The 18,615-nt window shown below is 44.5% G+C and overlaps 1 protein-coding gene across 6 annotated transcripts in view; it reads right to left on the bottom strand.

Annotated features, from left to right (window-relative positions):
- GPATCH8 (G-patch domain containing 8) overlaps window positions 1-18,410 on the bottom strand; it is a 134,297-nt gene extending 115,887 nt beyond the window's left edge. For 5 of the 6 annotated variants that reach the window (XM_033919394.1, XM_033919396.1, XM_033919392.1 and 2 more), the window contains exon 1: window positions 18,220-18,276. Coding sequence is in view for 1 of the 6 variants with exons in the window: in XM_033919391.1 (XP_033775282.1) it covers window positions 18,220-18,264 (45 nt within the window). In the remaining 5 variants the exon portion in view is untranslated. Of the gene's footprint in view, window positions 1-18,219 lie in introns of all 6 variants that reach the window. The other variant, XM_033919391.1, reaches the window with a different exon arrangement.
- Between the last annotated feature and the right edge of the window lie 205 nt (window positions 18,411-18,615).

Here is an 18,615-nt window from a genome sequence, read left to right as displayed (position 1 = left end):
TTACATGGTTGAGCTTTAGAATTAGATCCTGTTAAAGTATTCAGACTCTGAAGTCTTTGAGTTGCATCCTCCACTTTGTTGCCGAAGAGTTCTTCAGTGAGACAAAGAATGTTTGCCAACTGGTCTTAAAGATTAATATCCATGTCCGAGACTCGCAGCCATGCAAGATGTCTTATAGCAATAGACATTGCTGATACATTGAGTGCTATTCTTGCATAAATTTTTGTGTTTGAAGTAAACTGAATAGCCTGTTGAAATTCTAGTAGGTGGTCAGATGGAATATACTGCTCAAAATCAGCCAATTTCCTTATGAGCTGTTTAAGGTAAAAAGACATACAGAAGTTGTAATTGAGAACTTGGTTAGCTAACACAGTTCTGATAAAGACAGTGTCTAAACTTATCCATAGCACGACCCTCACGTCCTGGTGGTGCAGTGGCACAGACTCTGGAACTGGAGGATTTTTAAAGAGTTGATTCAATGAGCAACGACAGATGTGATAATTGCGGTTTATCAAATCCAGGAGAAGACTGTATTCAATAAAGAGAGTCTATAGTAACTATATAACTATAGTAAGTATATAACTATAGTAATAGTTCTTAAAGAACGCATCTTTGAGAAGATTGTGCAGAGGCAACTTAAGAAGCTCTTTAGGAGACTCATCGAAATCTAAGGCATCAAGGAGCTCTGCATCTGACTCCAATTTGACAGGAAGAGCTTTTCCCATCTGCCTGATATACTTGATACATGACAATATCTCTGGAGGAGATATTTATCTGGGAGGAGGAAGAGATGGATCTGAAGATTTGTAACAGAGTAGACATCAAGGAGGGAGTGGAAAACATGAAAAAGATCTACAAAAGTTAGAGGTATGGTCTAATATCTGGCAACTAAAATTCAATGCAAAAAAAATGCAGAGTCATTTGGGGATTAATAATCAGAAGGAGCCGTATGTGCTGGGAGGTAAGAGGCTGATATGCACGGATAGGGAGAGGGACCTTGGGGTGATAGTATCTGAAGATCTAAAGGTGAAAAAACAGTGCAACAAGGCGGTGGCTGCTGCTAGAGGGATGGGCTGTATAAAGAGAGGCATAAACAGTAGAAGAACAAAGGTGTTGATGCCCCTGTACAGGTCATTGGTGAGACCCCACTTGGAGTATTGTGTTCAGTTTTGGAGACTGTATCTGGCAAAGGACACAAAAAGGCTTGAAGCAGTCCAGAGGAGGGTGATGAAAATGAAAAGAGCTTTGTGCCAAAAGACGTATGTATGAGGAGAGACTGGAAGCCCTGAATATGTATACAGACATGTCAAACTCTGACCTGCAGGCCATACAATTTGGCCTGCCAGACAATTAAACATTTGTAATTAAGCTGGCCTGCCGGGAGGACGAGGCAGACGGGAGGATTAGGCGGACCCGAATTGCGCCGGCAGCCAGGTAAGTGCAGGCGAATGCGAGCGTCAGTAGAGACCGTCGGGAGCACAGCGTCGCACAGTGTGGCAGCCGCGAGACTTGCCCGCCGGAAGGCATCAGCTGTAGATTCACGCTCCAAGTTTGAGGCGCATGAATTTGAGGCGCATGAATCTACAGCTGATGCCTTCCGGCTGGCAAGTCTCATGGCCGCCACGCTATGCTTCCGATGCTCTCTACTGCTGCTCTGGCTCCCAGTCTCCTCTCTCCCAACCTTCCCAATTATGGTCCAGCAATTCCTTGTCCTCTCTCCCTTTCCTTCCACCCCTATGGTGCAGCAGCATCCTACTCCCCCTCCTCCTCTCTCTCTCTCTCTTACCCAGCCCCCCAAAAATTGCAGCTTCAATGTTCAGCAGGACAGTGGCTCAGAGAGGACAGCCTACTTGGGAAAGTCAGCCTGCTCCAGGAGACATAGCTACAGAAATCCCAATGCTGTGTGCCTTCCCAGATTGTGTAAGCAGCAAACTGCAGACCTGAAATAAAAGCCTGCTAAGTGTGTTGTACCACCTATATAACCCATAAAGGAGCATGGAGACAAAAAAAAAAGGAAAGATGCCAGACCTCCAGGGGAGGGAAGGGAAATGGAAGACAGAGATGGAAGATGGATGGTTAGCATGGAAAAAGAAGGACATGACAAATGAGCAGGAGACCCTGGCAAGCGAGTTATCAGAAGACAACTAGAGCCTGGGACCAACAAAAGGTAGAAAAAAATAATTTTATTTTCTGTTTTGTGATTACAATATGTCAGATTTGAAATGTGTATCCTGCCAGAGCCGATGTTAGACAGCGAGCGTGAACTAGGACCTAACAGAGAGAGAAAAAGTATTTTTTATTTATTCTGTTTACACCACAGAGCCGTTGTGTTGGGTTAGAGATATTGTAACCCTATATTTCTACTAAGACTAAGCCTTAGTCACTTAGGGGTCCTTTTATTAAGGAGCGCATTTATCGTGCGCTAAATCGATTAGCGTACCTTAATAAAAGGACCCCCGAGTATCTTAATTAAAAATTCAGCTCGCGACTTAGCCTTTTTTTCAGATTTCGGCCCCTTATGTGATTGAGTTTTACAACCCTGCCTTAGAGGAAAGGAGGGACAGGGGAGATATGATTCAGACGTTCAAATACTTGAATGGTATTAATATAGAACAAAATCTTTTCCAGAGAAAGGAAAATGGCAAAACCAGGAGACATAATTTGAAGTTGAGGGGTGGTAGATTCAAGAGTAATGTTAGGAAATTCTTCTTTATGGAGAGGGTGGTGGATACCTGGAATGTGCTCCCGAGAGAGATGGTGGAGATGAAAATGGTGACAGAGTTCAAAAAAGTGTAGGATGAACACAAGAGGATCTAGAATCAGAAAAGAGTAGTAAATATTGAAGAACTAAGGCCAGTACTGGGCAGACACATGCAAACACAGAAGAAACCGAAGACGAGGTAGGAGACAACCGCACACCAGGAGGAATAGTGAGAGCACAGGAAGACATCCCCCCACCCAAAGAACAGGAAACAATTTCAAGAGTATCAGTGGAGGAAGAAGACTGGCCCTACTCCAAGGACGTGGACCTACGCCCCCCAAGGAACTCCCGAATAAAAAAGATGGGGATCATCGTAGGCGACTCCATTATACGACATGTGGACAGCCACACCGCAGGAGGAAGAGAGGACAGAGTCGTCACCTGTCTGCCTGGAGCAAGAGTGAAGGATGTGACCAACAGGATCTCCAGGATCATAGATGGCGCAGGGGGAGAGGACACCGCTGTGCTTATCCACGTGGGAACAAATGATGTGAGCGGGCGGAAGTATGACAGGGAAGAGCTGAAGGGCCAGCTCCGCTCACTCGGAAGACAACTGAAGATCAGGGAGGTGAGGGTGGCCTTCTCTGAGATCCTCCCAGTACCAAGAGCGGATGAAAAGAGACAAGGGGAATTGCAAGTAATCAACGCCTGGATGAGACGATGGTGCGAAGAAGAAGGCTTCGACTTCGTGCGCAACTGGACGGCGTTCTGGGGAAAAAGCAAGTACTACAGAAGGGACGGACTACACCTCAACAAGGAAGGAGCACGAGTTTTGGCAGGCAACATGAAGAAGGCAATCGAGAAGGCTTTAAACTGAAAGATAGGGGAAAGCCGACAGTCGACCACCGGTCGATGGCACGGATAGCAGGATGCCCCGACGAAGAAGCCAAGGACTACTACTCCTACACAAGAGAAGACGACCCCACAGCCAATAAGGGAGAAAAAGCAGAAAGGGACAACTCAGACACAGGAGAGGACGACCACACAGAAAACAAGGGTGATAACACAGGAGCAGTAAAGGATACCGTATTTGAAACTATAGGGACGGCCAAGAGTAGAAGGTCCAAAAAGGTAACACAAAGGGAATTTAGATGTATGTATACGAATGCTAGAAGTCTAGGTAACAAAATGGGGGAACTAGAGACAATAGCGAGACATGACATATTGGATATCATTGGCATAACAGAAACATGGTGGAATGAAGAAAACAAATGGGACACAGTACTACAGGGATACAAACTGTATAGAAGAGATCGAGTAGGGCAGAAAGGTGGAGGTATTGCTCTATATGTTAAGGAGGGAATAGATTCTGTTGAAATGGTTACAACAGAAATGAAAGAGAAGCTTGAGTCACTCTGGATCAAAATTCCTGGTCAATATGGTGCAGATACGAAAATTGGCCTTTACTATCGTCCCCCAGGACAGGCGGAGGAAACTGACTCAGAAATGATGGAGGAAATCAAACAAGAATGCAAGACGGGCAATGTAATTATATTGGGAGACTTCAATTTCCCAGGGATAGACTGGAAACTAGCAACCTCCAACTGCGGCAAGGAGGCCAAGTTCCTGGAGGTGCTAGGGGATTGCTTCCTGGAACAAATGGTAAAAGAGCCGACAAGAGGCAACGCCACCTTGGACTTGGTCCTAAATGGCCTCACGGGACCGATAACAGAAGTGGAAGTCGTGGTTCCACTGGGAACGAGTGATCACAATGTAATCAACTTTAAACTTGACATCGGGAAAGGGAAACATGCCAAAACCTTAACCACCACCTTAAACTTTAAAAAGGGTAAATACGATCGCATGAGGGCCATGGTAGAAAAACGACTAGAGAAGATGGTGGACAAACTTGATACGGTAGATCAGGCATGGTCCCTACTGAAAAATACTATCACAGAAGCACAAGATCTCTACATTCCGAGGATTTCCAAAGATCGGAGAACAAAGAGCAAAAGAGAACCGGCATGGCTTACCATACAGGTGAAGGAAACCATAAAAGAAAAGAAGGACTCTTTCAAAAAATGGAAATGCATAAAGACAACCGAAGCCTGGAACAAACATAAAGATGATCAGAAGAAATGTCACAAGGCGGTGAGGGATGCCAAACAGGATTATGAGGAAAAAATAGCCCAGGAGGCCAAAAACTTCAAACCCTTCTTTAGATACGTGAAAGGGAAAAAACCTGCAAAAGAGGCAGTGGGACCCCTGGACGACCAGGGAAGAAAAGGGTACATCAAGGAAGATAAACAAATCGCAGACAAACTAAATTCCTTCTTTGCGTCTGTCTTTACGAAGGAAGACACCTCAACAATACCTGAAGCGGAGAAAGTGTTTCCAGGAGAAATAGAGAACAGCCTCACCACAGTTGAAGTGGACTTAGACCAGATATACTATCAGATCGACAAACTTAAAAGTGACAAATCCCCTGGACCGGATGGAATTCACCCGAGAGTCTTAAAGGAATTGAAGGTTGAAATCGGAGAGTTATTGCACAAACTTGCAAACCTGACAATCAGAACTGGACAGATACCGGACGACTGGAGGATAGCGAACGTCACGCCAATTTTCAAAAAAGGATCGAGAGGGGAACCGGGCAACTATAGGCCTGTGAGTCTTACGTCGGTCCCCGGCAAGATGGTTGAAGCACTGATCAAGGATAGCATAGTCCGGCACTTGGACGCACACGACTTGATGAAACCCAGTCAACATGGATTCAGGAAAGGGAAATCGTGTTTGACGAATTTACTCCAATTTTTTGAGACCGTAAACGAGCAAATTGATAGTGGGAAGCCGGTGGACATAATATACTTGGACTTCCAGAAAGCGTTCGACAAAGTTCCACACGAAAGACTTCTCAGGAAACTACAAAGCCATGGCATAGAGGGAGATATACAAAGATGGATAGGCAAATGGTTGGAAAACCGAAAGCAGAGAGTGGGCATAAATGGGAAGTTCTCCGACTGGGAGAAAGTGACTAGTGGTGTACCCCAGGGCTCGGTACTTGGGCCGATCCTTTTTAATATTTATATCAATGACCTGGAGGAAGGAACATCCAGTGAGATCATCAAGTTTGCAGACGATACAAAACTATGCCGGGAAATCAGATCGCAGGAGGATAGAGAGAAACTCCAGAGCGACTTGTGTCGGTTAGAAACATGGGCGGAGAAATGGCAGATGAAGTTCAATGTGGAGAAATGCAAGGTAATGCATTTAGGCAATAAAAATAAGGAATACGAGTATACAATGTCAGGTGCAACTCTGGGGAAGAGTGAACAAGAAAGGGACCTGGGTGTACTGATAGATAGGACCCTGAAGCCGTCGGCACAATGCGCGGCAGCGGCAAAGAAGGCAAATAGAATGTTGGGCATGATAAAGAAAGGAATCTCGAGTAGATCGGAGAAAGTTATAATGCCGCTTTATAGGGCAATGGTCAGACCACACTTGGAATACTGTGTCCAACATTGGTCCCCCTACCTAAAGAAGGATATAAAACTGCTGGAGAGGGTGCAGAGACGAGCAACAAAACTGGTGAATGGTATGGAGAAACTGGAATACGAGGACAGACTTATAACACTAGGATTGTTCTCCCTTGAGAAAAGGAGACTGCGTGGGGATATGATCGAGACCTTCAAAATACTGAAAGGAATCGACAAAATAGAGCAGAGAAGATTATTTACACTGTCCAATTTGACACGGACTAGAGGACATGTAATGAAGCTAAGGGGGGACAGGTTCAGGACTAATGTCAGGAAGTTCTGCTTCACTCAGAGAGTGGTTGACACCTGGAATGCCCTCCCAGAGGAGATTATTGCGGAATCGACCGTCCTAGGCTTCAAGAGCAAACTAGATGCATATCTCCTTAAGAGAGGCATATAAAGATATGGTGGACTATAAATTACGCCAGGTGTACACCTGGCGGGGCCTCCGCGTGTGCGGATCGCCGGACTTGATGGACCAAAGGTCTGATCCGGAGATGGCAGTTCTTATGTTCTTATGTTCTTATGACTTGCACGGTCTGTGTCTGTTTATGGCCATTTAGTGGAGGATGGGCTGGGGAGGGCTTCAATGGCTGGGAGAGTGTAGATGGACTGTAGTGAGCTATGACGGAGACTTCAGTAGTTGGAACCTAAGAACAGTATCGGGCAGAGCTTTGCCCAGAAAAAGCTAAGAAGAAGAAAAAAAAACCCCAAATTTTTTGATTGAATCAGGTTGGGCAGACTAGATGGACCATTCAGGTCTTTATCTGCCATCATCTACTATTTATATATGTTACTATGAAGGGATGCCGTAGGATTCTGGAGCAGATAATGTAGGCTCATACTCAGTATCAGTATTGTGTTGAGAAAGGTCAGAATCGACATTTGGCACCCCAGGAGATTCTCTGTAGGATGAAGATTTTCTAAGTTGAGGAGTCCAATGAGCGAGAGGACATCGAGAAGAGCTTCTTTGATGATGTCGGTACTGATCCGATGATGAGCGATGTCAATGCAATGAAGAGTCGGTACCATGCGGTGTTCTCTTGGATCTAGAAGAACAGGCAGCAGTACCATGTGATGTTGATGTTTGGCAATGCAAAACGCCAATGCTGCGATGCAGAGCAGTGCTGTATCGATGCAGACTTGAGACCGGTACCATGTGGCCTCGATGTGCTAAGTTCAGGCTGGGCTTGTACCGAGGGAGTCGATGTAAGCACCAGTGCCAAATGCAACTTAATTAGCTCAACGAGCTCCCTCAAGAAGATCTCCTGCAGTGGTTCTCTGAAGACTTGCACTGGTACCCTTGGCTCAATAGCCAGTACTATCTGTGCTACAGGGAGTCGAGGGGTGGGAGACCTCGATGAGGATGCACACCCCATAGGAGACACCGCATGTACGGAAGGAGATTGATGACGTCGACTCGATGCTGCAGAGGCCTGCGATGCTTGTTGGGAAGAGGATCGCTTCTTAGCAGGCTTGACCAATGGAGGCATCCGATGTCAGTACCGATGGCTCAAATTTATCACCGGAGTCCATGGCCGAGCCAAACAGCTTTTCCTTCTGGATACGGTAAGCCTTTAACGAGCACAAATGTCTACTCAATGCGCAGGCCCCCAAACACTGCATGCATCAACTGTGCGGGTCAGCGACTGAAATAGGGCGTTGGCACAGACAGCACTTTTTGAAACCACTCAAAGATTTAGACAAAATAAAACAAAGAAAGGCAAAAAAGAGAAACATTGATGGGAAGACAATGCGATTTTGAACAGAGACCAAAAAATAGCACTTCTTCGTTTTGCGGAAAACAAAGATCTGAGGTACCACAAGCTGACGTCGGATGGGAAGGCACTTGCACATGTGTGGTGCAAGCAGTCACGAAGATTCTAAAAACAAAGTGGCAATGTATTTTTAACACTGTCCATGCAGGGCTCCATGGATAACGTCACCCACATTTGAGAATATGCTGCCTGCTTGTCCTAGGATAAATAAAAGACTGGTTAATAAGGCTAGAGAGAGGGGTGATGACTAGGATAGTTGACGTTATGTGGAAAGCTTTAGGTACATGCAGTTAAGAGTGTGAAATTGAGAATTGTTAAAGTTTGAATGAAGACAGGTGTGAAAAATGGAAGAGTGGAAAGGAAAAGACCAATATCAAAGAGGAAGTGAAGACAGGACAAGAATGGCAAATAGACAGGAAACCCCCAAAAGAATTCAGAGAGGACAGAGAAAACCAGAGAATGGTATCAACATTATTTGAAAAATAAAATGCACAGGCAAAAGGTAGAAAGAAGTATTTTTTAAAATGTATTAATTGGAATTGTATCAGGTTTGTGAAATGTTCATCTTTGATGTCTTCAAATGTTACATAGTACAAGATAAAGTACAATAAAACTTATACTGTTATTTCTTTTCCTAGGGTACTGCTAGACCAGTCCAAACAAGTGGGTTGTCCCCCCTTACAAGTGGACGGAGATAGAGAAAAGTGCAACACAAAAAAACAAAAAGGGAGACCCAATGATCAACAGTAAAAACAATCCAAAGATAAAAACAACAGACTGTGGATGTCTTGAAAGATGATTTTATTCGCTCTTCACAATAAAAATACAAATAAAAGTCTGAAGTAGTACCCTACATCATCCGGACCCCTGAGGAAGGCGGTCTCGCTGAAATACGGCCTATTTAGGGTCCGTCAGGACAATCATACGTTTATTTGTATTTTTATTGTGAAGAGCGAATAAAATCATCTTTCAAGACATCCACAGTCTGTTGTTTTTATCAATGGAGACAGAGAAACAGAACTGTTTCAGCAATATCACTGCTATGTGCAGGCTAGAATCCTTTAGTATGCCAACATCAAAGGAGAACAGGAACCGTTTCTGATATCCTAAAACTTTTTGGGGTTAAAGCAATTTTATCAGCCAGAAATGGCTCTTGGCCAGTTAAATCATGTGTTTGGGGCTAACTGATAATTTCCAGTGCTGCTGAAAATAACCAGTTAATGCGGAAATAAAAACCAGTTATTAGGGTGGAGGAGTTGGCATTTGGCCGGTTAATTGTCGATATTCAGCACTTTACTGACCAGGTTAAATAGGACCGCATAAAAGTCAGACCAGTTTTAATGCAGTAACCCATAGCTTGCTAAGTGCTGAATATTATACTTGACTAGCTATGCATTAACTGGCTTCAGAAAGCCAGAAATTTAATGCCTGTGTCCAAAAGTGCTGCCTAAACCAGGAAAATATTTTTTCGATTTGATTTGGCCTATTGAATTGATTTTTTCGATTCACTTTTCCCACCCAATCGGGTGGTTGGGGTTTTTTTTCACATGTCCTGGAGGGTTTATTTTGTAGCCTTTCCACCCACCCCCTTTGCCCTCTCCAACCCCATGCATGCTCGCCGTCTAACAACAGCTCTGGTAGGATACACATTTCAAATCTGACATATTGAAATCACAAAAGAGAAAATAAAATCATATTTTTTTCCTACCTTCCACTGCCACATTTGTTTCTTTCCCACTGTCTACCATCTCTCTCTGCCTTGTGCCCTGGAGGTCAAATCTCTCTATCCCCCTACATGCAACATCTTTCCCTTCCTCCTCTCCATTATCATGTGCAACATTTTTTTTCTCTTTCCCCATGCACCATCTCTCCCTTACCTCCACCCTATGTCCAACATTTCTCCCTCTTCTCCATGCATGTATCCCTCCCCTCTACCATATGCTGAATTTTTCCCTCTCATCCCTGTTTCATTTCTCCCTTCCTCTCCTCTACCGCAACAACTCCCCTCCTATGTGCAGCAGCTTTCCACTGCTCCCATCCCCCTGAGCAGCAGCTTTCCTCCCTTTCCACCCATCCCCCCTAAGCAGCAGCTTTCCATCCTTCCCTCCCATCTCCCTGTGCAGCAGCACCCAACCAACCCTCCCACCGTGAGACATGACATACCTCTGGGCCTCCCAAAGCAGTAGCAGCGTGGCAGTAGCCGGCCTTGAAGAGGCAGCGCTGTGAACAGGCTGATTGTGGCTGTCCCACCAAGGCTTCCCTCTGTCATCAGTGACACAGTAGACGGAAGGCCCCAGCGTGGCAGACCATGAGCAACTCATTCAGAGTGCTGGCTCTGCTGACCGGCTATCACCACTGCTGCTTTAGGAGGCCCATGGGGGTGTTTTCGCTGAATCGGTGAGTCTGATTTTTTTCAGACAACGAATCGATTTATCGATGTGAATCAATTTGAATCGGTGAATCAAGCAGCACTGGTGCCCAAACAGTGCCCAGCAAAGTTCCAGGCTTATCGCCACCAGCTGAATACTGGGACATTTTTTTCACTAAGCAGACACAGATAATAAACACACCCTTAGGTTTTCAAACCTCCTCTGATAGCTGGATGGCAGACCAAGTCCCAAAGACCCCATGCTGCATCTTGGACTGGTTCAGTAGGGATCAAGGAAAGGAAATTAACAAACAGGTCTGAATAAATTTTACCTTACTTTTCATCCTGCAAGACTAGTTCAAATGAGTGGTATGTACAAAAGCAGTCCTCTAATTGAGAGGGGGGGGGGGGGGAGGGAAGACAAGGCCCTCTAAGTAGCTGCACTGCCATAAGCTGCATTGCCACTTGCCCAGATATTAATCTTGTAAATGCTTCGTGAAGGCAGGCAGCAATGACCACATCACTGCTATGCAGATATTGTCCAGTGAAATCACCCAGTTTCAGCCCAAGATGCACACACTTGGAATATGCATGTAACCTCTTTGGGACTACCCTGTGCTGGATTTAAGCTGTCTCTACAACTGACTTGATTCAATGCTCTAGAGACCACGCCATTCTTGCATGGCACCTGAAATACCACAAATAATGTTTTGTACTGGCAAAAAGAGTGTGACCTTCAAGTACTGCAAAGGAAAGGGATTGGGACTTGTATACCACCTTTTTGTAGTTTTACAACCACATACATTCAAAGCGGTTTACATACAGGTACTTCAAGCATTTCCCCCAGTTGTCCCAGTGGGTTCACAATCTATCCAAACATCATTTGTGAATTTTCCTAATGTTTTCAGAATTCCTGCTATCAAGGAAGGTAGGGAGAACAGCTGCCTGGTTGAGATGGGAGAGAGGCCACCTTGGGTAAAAAGGTCAGAATCATCCGAATGGAGACATCGTTCTCTGAAAAGGAGAGCACTTGGTCTCTATAGGAGAGCACCTGAAGCTCCGAGACTCTTCTTGCTGATCAAATAGCAACAATGGTCAAAAGGAGAATTCCCAGGGCATCGAGAATCAAATTAAGGCCTCAGTGGGGCCATCCAGAGAGAAATGGGGCAAAAGTGCCTAACCCTTCATAAGAATCAAGCCATATCAGGATGGGCCACCAACCTTGAATCAGCCTTCGAAAACTAGAAAGAACCACCAACTGGACCTCCCTTCCTAAAAAAAGGCAGCTTGCTTAAGAGCATCTTAGAAGCCAAATCAACTGCCCAGTAACAGAGCCACAGTCATCTGTGAGTGACCACCACCATCACCAAGACAGAAGGAGATGTGGATGAGATGATGCAATGTATCAGCTAAGGTGGCAGCTACAAAAATGTATCATCTCTGATAACTACTGCACTCAAAGCAGCAGGGCTCAGGCAACATAAATCATGCAGACAGATACAGATTACCATTGTGGCAGAAGCAAAAGCCCAATTAAGGAGTTATTCGACCTTCTTGTTGTAAGTCTTCTTTAAAGCTAATCCTTTCTCCATGGGAACGGCAGTCTCTTTATCAAAGCAGTAGCCAAGATGTTTACTGTAAGGAGAGTGGGTCCAGCTCATTTTTTTACAGCAGATAATGCTGGCTTAGGCACCTAGTATTCCTGAGGATCCTTTCACAGGTTTCTCACTCATCCATCACCGAGTATGACAAGACCCTGTGAAAAAACACTCCAGGTGGCTCCTATAAGTCTTCTAGATTTAGGTATCCATCCAAAGGTCCCTAAAGACTAGGAACAAATATCTGCAGGGCAGAGGATATGGACTCCATGAGCTGATTCAATTCTTCCTTAAACAAGGTGACCACCAGGGTGTCCTCATCCTTCGAAGGCTGCTGTGTATGTTCTTCTGAGTCCTCCTGGAGGAATACAGGTGGGAATAAGGCCCAGTCCAGGGCCCCACCTAGGCTGACTGTGTGCCCTACTGGGGCAACGGAAGGTCCCTTTTGAATATCCATGTCCCCCAAAAAGAGAACAAACCACAATCACTTGGGCCTTAGGGTCAGAAAGCCCAGGGAATGAATAAGCAAATATAGTAACATAGTAAATGACAGCAGACAAAGACTTGAATGGTCAGTCTAGTCTGCCCAACTGCACACACATTATAAATTTATGATTTAAATTGTCTTTTGTTCTTAGATATTTCTGGGCCAAACTGTGCTTTGAAAGCAGTGCATGCAAATAGATCTCATGCATATTCATTGGGGAAATCCTGAAAATCTGATTGGATTCCGGCCCTCAAGGACCGGAGTTGCCCATGTCTGATCTAGGGTATACTAAACTAAACTAAACCTTAAGTTTATATACCGCATCATCTCCACGGATGTGGAGCTCGGCACGGTTTACAAGAACTTAAAATATAGGAAGAGAAGGAAAAAAAAGGTTTACATGAACCTATATATAGAAGAGAAGAATAAGGGGGGATAGAATTACATTTTAGTGAAAAGTCAGGTTTTCAGTTTCTTGCGGAATAATTGGAGGGAGCCCAGGTTCCGTAGCGGGGTAGTAAGGTCATTCCAAAGACCTGTGATTCTGAAGAGAAGGGATTTTCCCAGTTTGCCTGCATAGCGAATATCGTGTAGAGAGGGGAAGGATAGTTTATACCAGTGGTTCCCAAACCTGTCCTGGGGGACCCCCAGCCAGTCAGGTTTTCAAGATATCCCTGAGTATGCATGAGAGAGATTTGCATACCTGTCACTTCCATTATATGCAAATTTCTCTCATGCATATTCATTAGGGATATCTTGAAAACCTGACTGGCTGGGGGTCCCCCAGGACAGATTTGGGAACCACTGGTTTATACCTTTGGGCAGGTCTGGTAGAGTCAGGACTCGAGGAGTTATAAGATAGTGGGATTAAGAGAGGAAGGATGCCGTGAATGATCTTAAAAGCCAGGCAGGAGCATTTGAAATGGATTCTGGAAATCACTGAGAGCCAGTGAAGTTTGGCTAGGAGTGGGGAGACATGATCAGACTTGCGTTTTGCAAAGATCAACTTGGCTGCAGTATTCTGGATTAGCTGGAGTCTTTGAAGACTTTTTTTTTGATAGGCTTAAGTAGATGGCATTGCAGTAGTCTAGTTTGGAGAGGATGATGGATTGGACAAGGATGGCGAAATGTTGTTGGCGAAAATTGGATCTTACTTTCCTCAGCATGTGGAGGCTGAAAAAGCATGATTTAGCCAAGGAGTTGAGGTGGTCATTGAAAGAGAGAGAAGAATCGATAATGGTGCAAACCCCTACCATTTTCATTGCCTCTCTATGGACTGCTTCAAGTCTTCTTATATCCTTTGCCAGATACGGTCTCCAAAATTGAACACAATACTCCAAAGTGGGGCCTCACCAATGACCTGTACAAGGGCATCAATAACTTCTTTCTTCTACTGGTTATGCCTCTCTCTACACAACTTAGCATCCTTCTGGCAATAGCCACCATCTTGTCACACTATTTCTTTGCCTTTAGATCTTCGGACACTATCGCCCCAAGGTCCCTCAGATTTCTAATTCCCAGATGCCTTACTCTACACTTCTTGGCACTGAATTTTAGTTGCCAAACATTAGATTGTTCCTATAACGTTTGCAGATCCTTTTTATTGTTTTCTACTCTCTCCTTGGTATCTACTGTTACAAATCTTGGTATCATCATCATCCGTAAAAAGGAAAACCTTAACTTCTAACCCTTCGGCAATGTCGCTCAAACATATTGAACAGGATCAACCCCAGCACCGATCCATGAGGGACTCCATTACTCACTTTTCCTTCCTCCGAGAGAATTCCATTTCTCCGTCAACCAGTTTGGGCCCTAACTTCAGCCTGTCAAGTTTGTTCAAGAGACTCCTATGAGGAACAGTATCAAAAGCTCTGCTGAAAGCTAAGTAAATTACATCTAGTGTACATCCTTGATCCAATTCTCTGGTCACCTAATCAAGAAATTCAATCAGATTTGTTTGGCACACTTAACCTTTACTAAAGCCATGTTGCCTCGGATCCTGTAATCCATTAGATTCTAGGAATTTCACTATCCTTCCTTCAGCAACACTTCCATTATTTTTCCAACAACTGAAGTGAGGCTTATCGGCCTGTAGTTTCCCGCTTCATCTCTGCGACCACTTTTATGAATAGGGACCACATCCACTCTTCCCCAATCTCCACTAACCACAACTATCTCCAAAATCTGCTGAACAAATCTTTAAAAGGACCCACCAGAACCTCTCTGAGCTCCCTCAATATCCTGGGATGGATCCCCTCTGGCCCCATTGCTTTATCCACCTTCAATTTTTCAAGTTGTTCATAAACACTTCCTTGAACGGCACGGTACCTCCATTCTTGTGTGTAACTTTGCCAGACAAATCTCGATTTACACAAGGCAGAAGGGTATAAAGAATAATTTCTAGAATATGTAGTAACACTGTAGTGCTTTCTCCAGTGAAAATGAGATTTACAATATCAAGCCAAGAAACCTCCCCCCACACATACACAGTTAATCTGTTTAGGGCTACACAATCTTCACAAGTCCCTGCTATATAAATAATATAACCATACCAACAACAAAAAAAAGATTGCCTAATATTGTAGAATCTGTAGTGTTAGTGACCTATCTTACTATCCAACCTAATTTTTATTCCCATATAAGTCATGTCTCTTACTTTTTCTTCTCTTGAGTTTAAAGACAAACACTTTTCTAGCAGGCTTCTTTCATTTAAGCCCCCTTTGATTATATCCACAACCGCAGAAGTGATTCTCCCATGGCAAATGCACCAAAGCCCAAAGGAACTGAAGAGACTGTGGTGCATTTGCCGCAGAAGAATTGCTACCACAGCTTTGGAAAAGGAGCCCTAAGTATAAATATTCTGCAACTATCTAAAGAAATGAAACGTCCTGTGTGAGTTTTCAAAAGACTAAGGGCTAGATTCATTAAGGCCACGGATCCGATCCGATCTGATCCGTGAGGGATCCGATTCGATCCACGGCCAGGGGAGCTGATTCACAAAGCGCCCTCGTGCAAATGAGGGCGATTGTAATCATGTCCCCCACCAACCTCATTGATTGCTCTCCAGTGATCTTGACACAAGCGCAGACCATCTCCTTTGCCTACAGATGGTCTGCGCATGCTCACCGCCGAGCTTGAAACTTTTTTTTGTTAAAAGCTGGAAACTTTTGCAAGCCTGTGGTTTTAACCCACGGGTTGAAAGCGGGGCTGCACCGCGGGATCGCGGGATAAAACCACAGAGTCGGGGCTGAGAGCAGGGTTTTTGCTCAAGCGATTGGTGTTCAGTCACTTGTTTTTGGATTGGCAAGCCCAGTTGGTGTGCCTTCTTTAGTTTAGTGAATCATGTCCTTCCTACTTTGCATGCCGTTTCCCCTCATTTGCATGCGCGGATTGGATTGGAGGATGATTGGCCACGAGGTTAGTGAATCGGGTTGGAAGAAAATTGGGTTGCAAAGTGGTCAGGACACAATTGGTGTCCTTAGTGAATCTAACCCTAAGCAACTGAAAAGGAAGCATTCTCTCTTTGCCCCCTCCCCCCAAAAAAGTTTTTTTTAACATAATCAAATCTTTAAGGCACATATGAATTCTTCTGCAGGCTATCTTTTTGGTGGGGGAGGGGAGCAACACCCAGCAAGGGTAAAACTTTTCTCCAGGAACCCCACTCTTGATCAGCCCCCTGAAATCAGACCAACCAAAAAGAAACAGTTTGATGCAATGTCCAGCCTAGAACTGCAAATGACTAAGACCCAGATGCACTAAACTCAGCGATCATCTAACGTTCGTCACTAAACTGGTTTCGTGTCGGTCGGGAATTGCCGACCTGGTGCACAAAATGGCTCACTGCGTGGTTTTGTGCACAATCGCTCATTCTCCGATACGGTCTTGCAAATAAGGTCATTAATATTGAAATGCCATGAAAACTAGCAGGGTGATTGATGCTCTAACATACACAACATCTGTGCCATTAAAAAAAAAAAAGAACAGCAAAGCCCCAACAGCTCAGTGACAGGAGACTGCTTTGGGACTTCCCCTGCCACTAAGCTATTCGGGCTTCTCCAAACCGGCTCTGTACATGTGTCAGTTGCTTTCACAGCGACTGATCAGACTGGATTCCGGTGAGCCTACGTGCAAATCATTTGCATTAAAATTTGTTGGAACATCAGTTGCTGTTCCAGAGTGGGCCAAAAAAAAAAAAAATCAGCCAACAGTGAACGACTCACACAGCCTTAACGACCATGTTTTGTGCATCTTGCCCTAAGATCAGTTGAAATACCTTTCTTTATCTGAGAACAGATTGTAAACTTCACACATTTTTAGTTCTAAATAGGGTTGCATTTTGATTAAAGTTTTCATCATGATTAATTGTATGTTATTTATTTTCCCCCATTGTAGCTCCTTGTGACTATGGGCAAGTCACTTAATCCTTCATTACCCAGTCACACAGTGCTGCAGTGGGAAAATAAATAGCATAGCATTAACGCGATTATAAATTTTAACCTTTTATTTAGCATTGTTGCTCAGAAGCAACATGTGTCTTCTATGGCTCTTATGGGAGATCTGCATCTTCAAATGCCTGTTATTTTGGCAATGTTGCTCTTATTCAACATCAAGTTACAGAAAGCAGTCATTTCACCATCTGCCAATTAAAGGGTTAATCAAAATGCAACCCTAAAAATTAAAGAACAAAAAGTAATGAAAATATAAGAAATTCAAAATACAAATTGAAAAATTACAAATGACAGAATCTAACCCCCTTTTTATGAAGCCGCATTAGGGTTTTTATTGCCCGACCACAGAGGTAAAAGCTCTGACTTTCTTAGAATTGCTATGAATTTCAGAGCTTTTACCACTACAGCCTACGATTAAAAAAACAACAACCCTAATACAGCTTCATAAAGGGGGTGGGGGGAGTTAAAACAATATGTAGAATAGCTAACAAATAGCATTACAGTTTTCACAGCCTACTTTGGAAAAGCAAGCCTATTTCTAAAGTATTTTAAGAGCCCTGAGAGATTCACAGCTGGCCTACTTTAAAGGGCCTTCTAGAACATCTTTCACACATATTGCAAGGGATGCAAAACGACACTGCCCTTGCACCTATTTTCTCATCAACAACTTTAAGGTAAAATCTAAGACCTTGACCCCCTTGATCTCTTTAAACATTATACCCAAAACAGCATATTTCAGGATGCCAGTTAACCCTTCTATATGTGCCACCATTAAAGGCTGTTAGAAGCCTTCCTAGTTATAGATGGAGATTGTTCTACCATGTTGGGCTTGAATAGACCTTGTCAACACATTTAGAAAGAAAGCGAAAACATCTCCATCGTCGTGATAAGTGGCTAGGGGTTACGTTCTCTGATTAAGATGAGAGACGACCGTCTTTATTTTTAAATTGGGGGGGGGGGGGTCGAGTATTGCATTCGACGAGAGCCCTACATATTTATTTGTTATTGTCATGTTTTACGTATTTTATACAACACTGTTAGCTAGACTGTATCATTTGTGTATATTGTGTTTTTGTGATTGCGGTATATCGAATACAATGACTTTAAATCGTATATTCTTCTCGATATACGATTAACAAGGAAGCGACTCTCCAGAGCCCCGAGAGATTAAGGGGGGGGGGGGAGATGAAGGGACGTAATGGAGACCCGCGGCCTGGGCGCGCCTCCCGGAGACTCCTCGGGAAGGAGGAGGCGATAAGCGCAGGACATTTGCCAGCCCCGCGGGCCTTTTTTTCTGTTTTACCTGGAAGTCCCGTTCCTCGTTGAACCGAGAGAACCTGTCCGCCATTTTTTTTTTTTTTTTTTTTCCTGCTGCACCAGCGTCTCCCCGACACCCTGTCAACCTCCGCCGAGCTACCACAGCCGCAGCAGCCACCGAGGACGACAAGAGAGGACAGCGCGACGCTCCTCCCCCCGCCGCCGCTCTGCGCAGGCGCCGCCACGCCCGCCGCAGTACAGGCCGCCGCCGCAACCTTACCTCTCCGCCCGCTCGCCTTCTGGCCCAGCGCGCGCTTGCGCCACCCAGTGTTGGGAAAAAAAAAAAAAAAAAAACCCTCTCGCACGGGAAATATCTGCTTACATCCGGCAGCGTTAGGCGCATGCGCTTCCCGTCCAGATTCTTCTTCCTGTCACGCCTCTC

Source organism: Geotrypetes seraphini, chromosome 13, assembly GCF_902459505.1.
Source record: "Geotrypetes seraphini chromosome 13, aGeoSer1.1, whole genome shotgun sequence".
NCBI classification, from domain to species: domain Eukaryota; kingdom Metazoa; phylum Chordata; class Amphibia; order Gymnophiona; family Dermophiidae; genus Geotrypetes; species Geotrypetes seraphini.
Note: the sequence above shows the minus strand (reverse complement) of the source record. Positions and strands in the feature narration are given on the sequence as shown.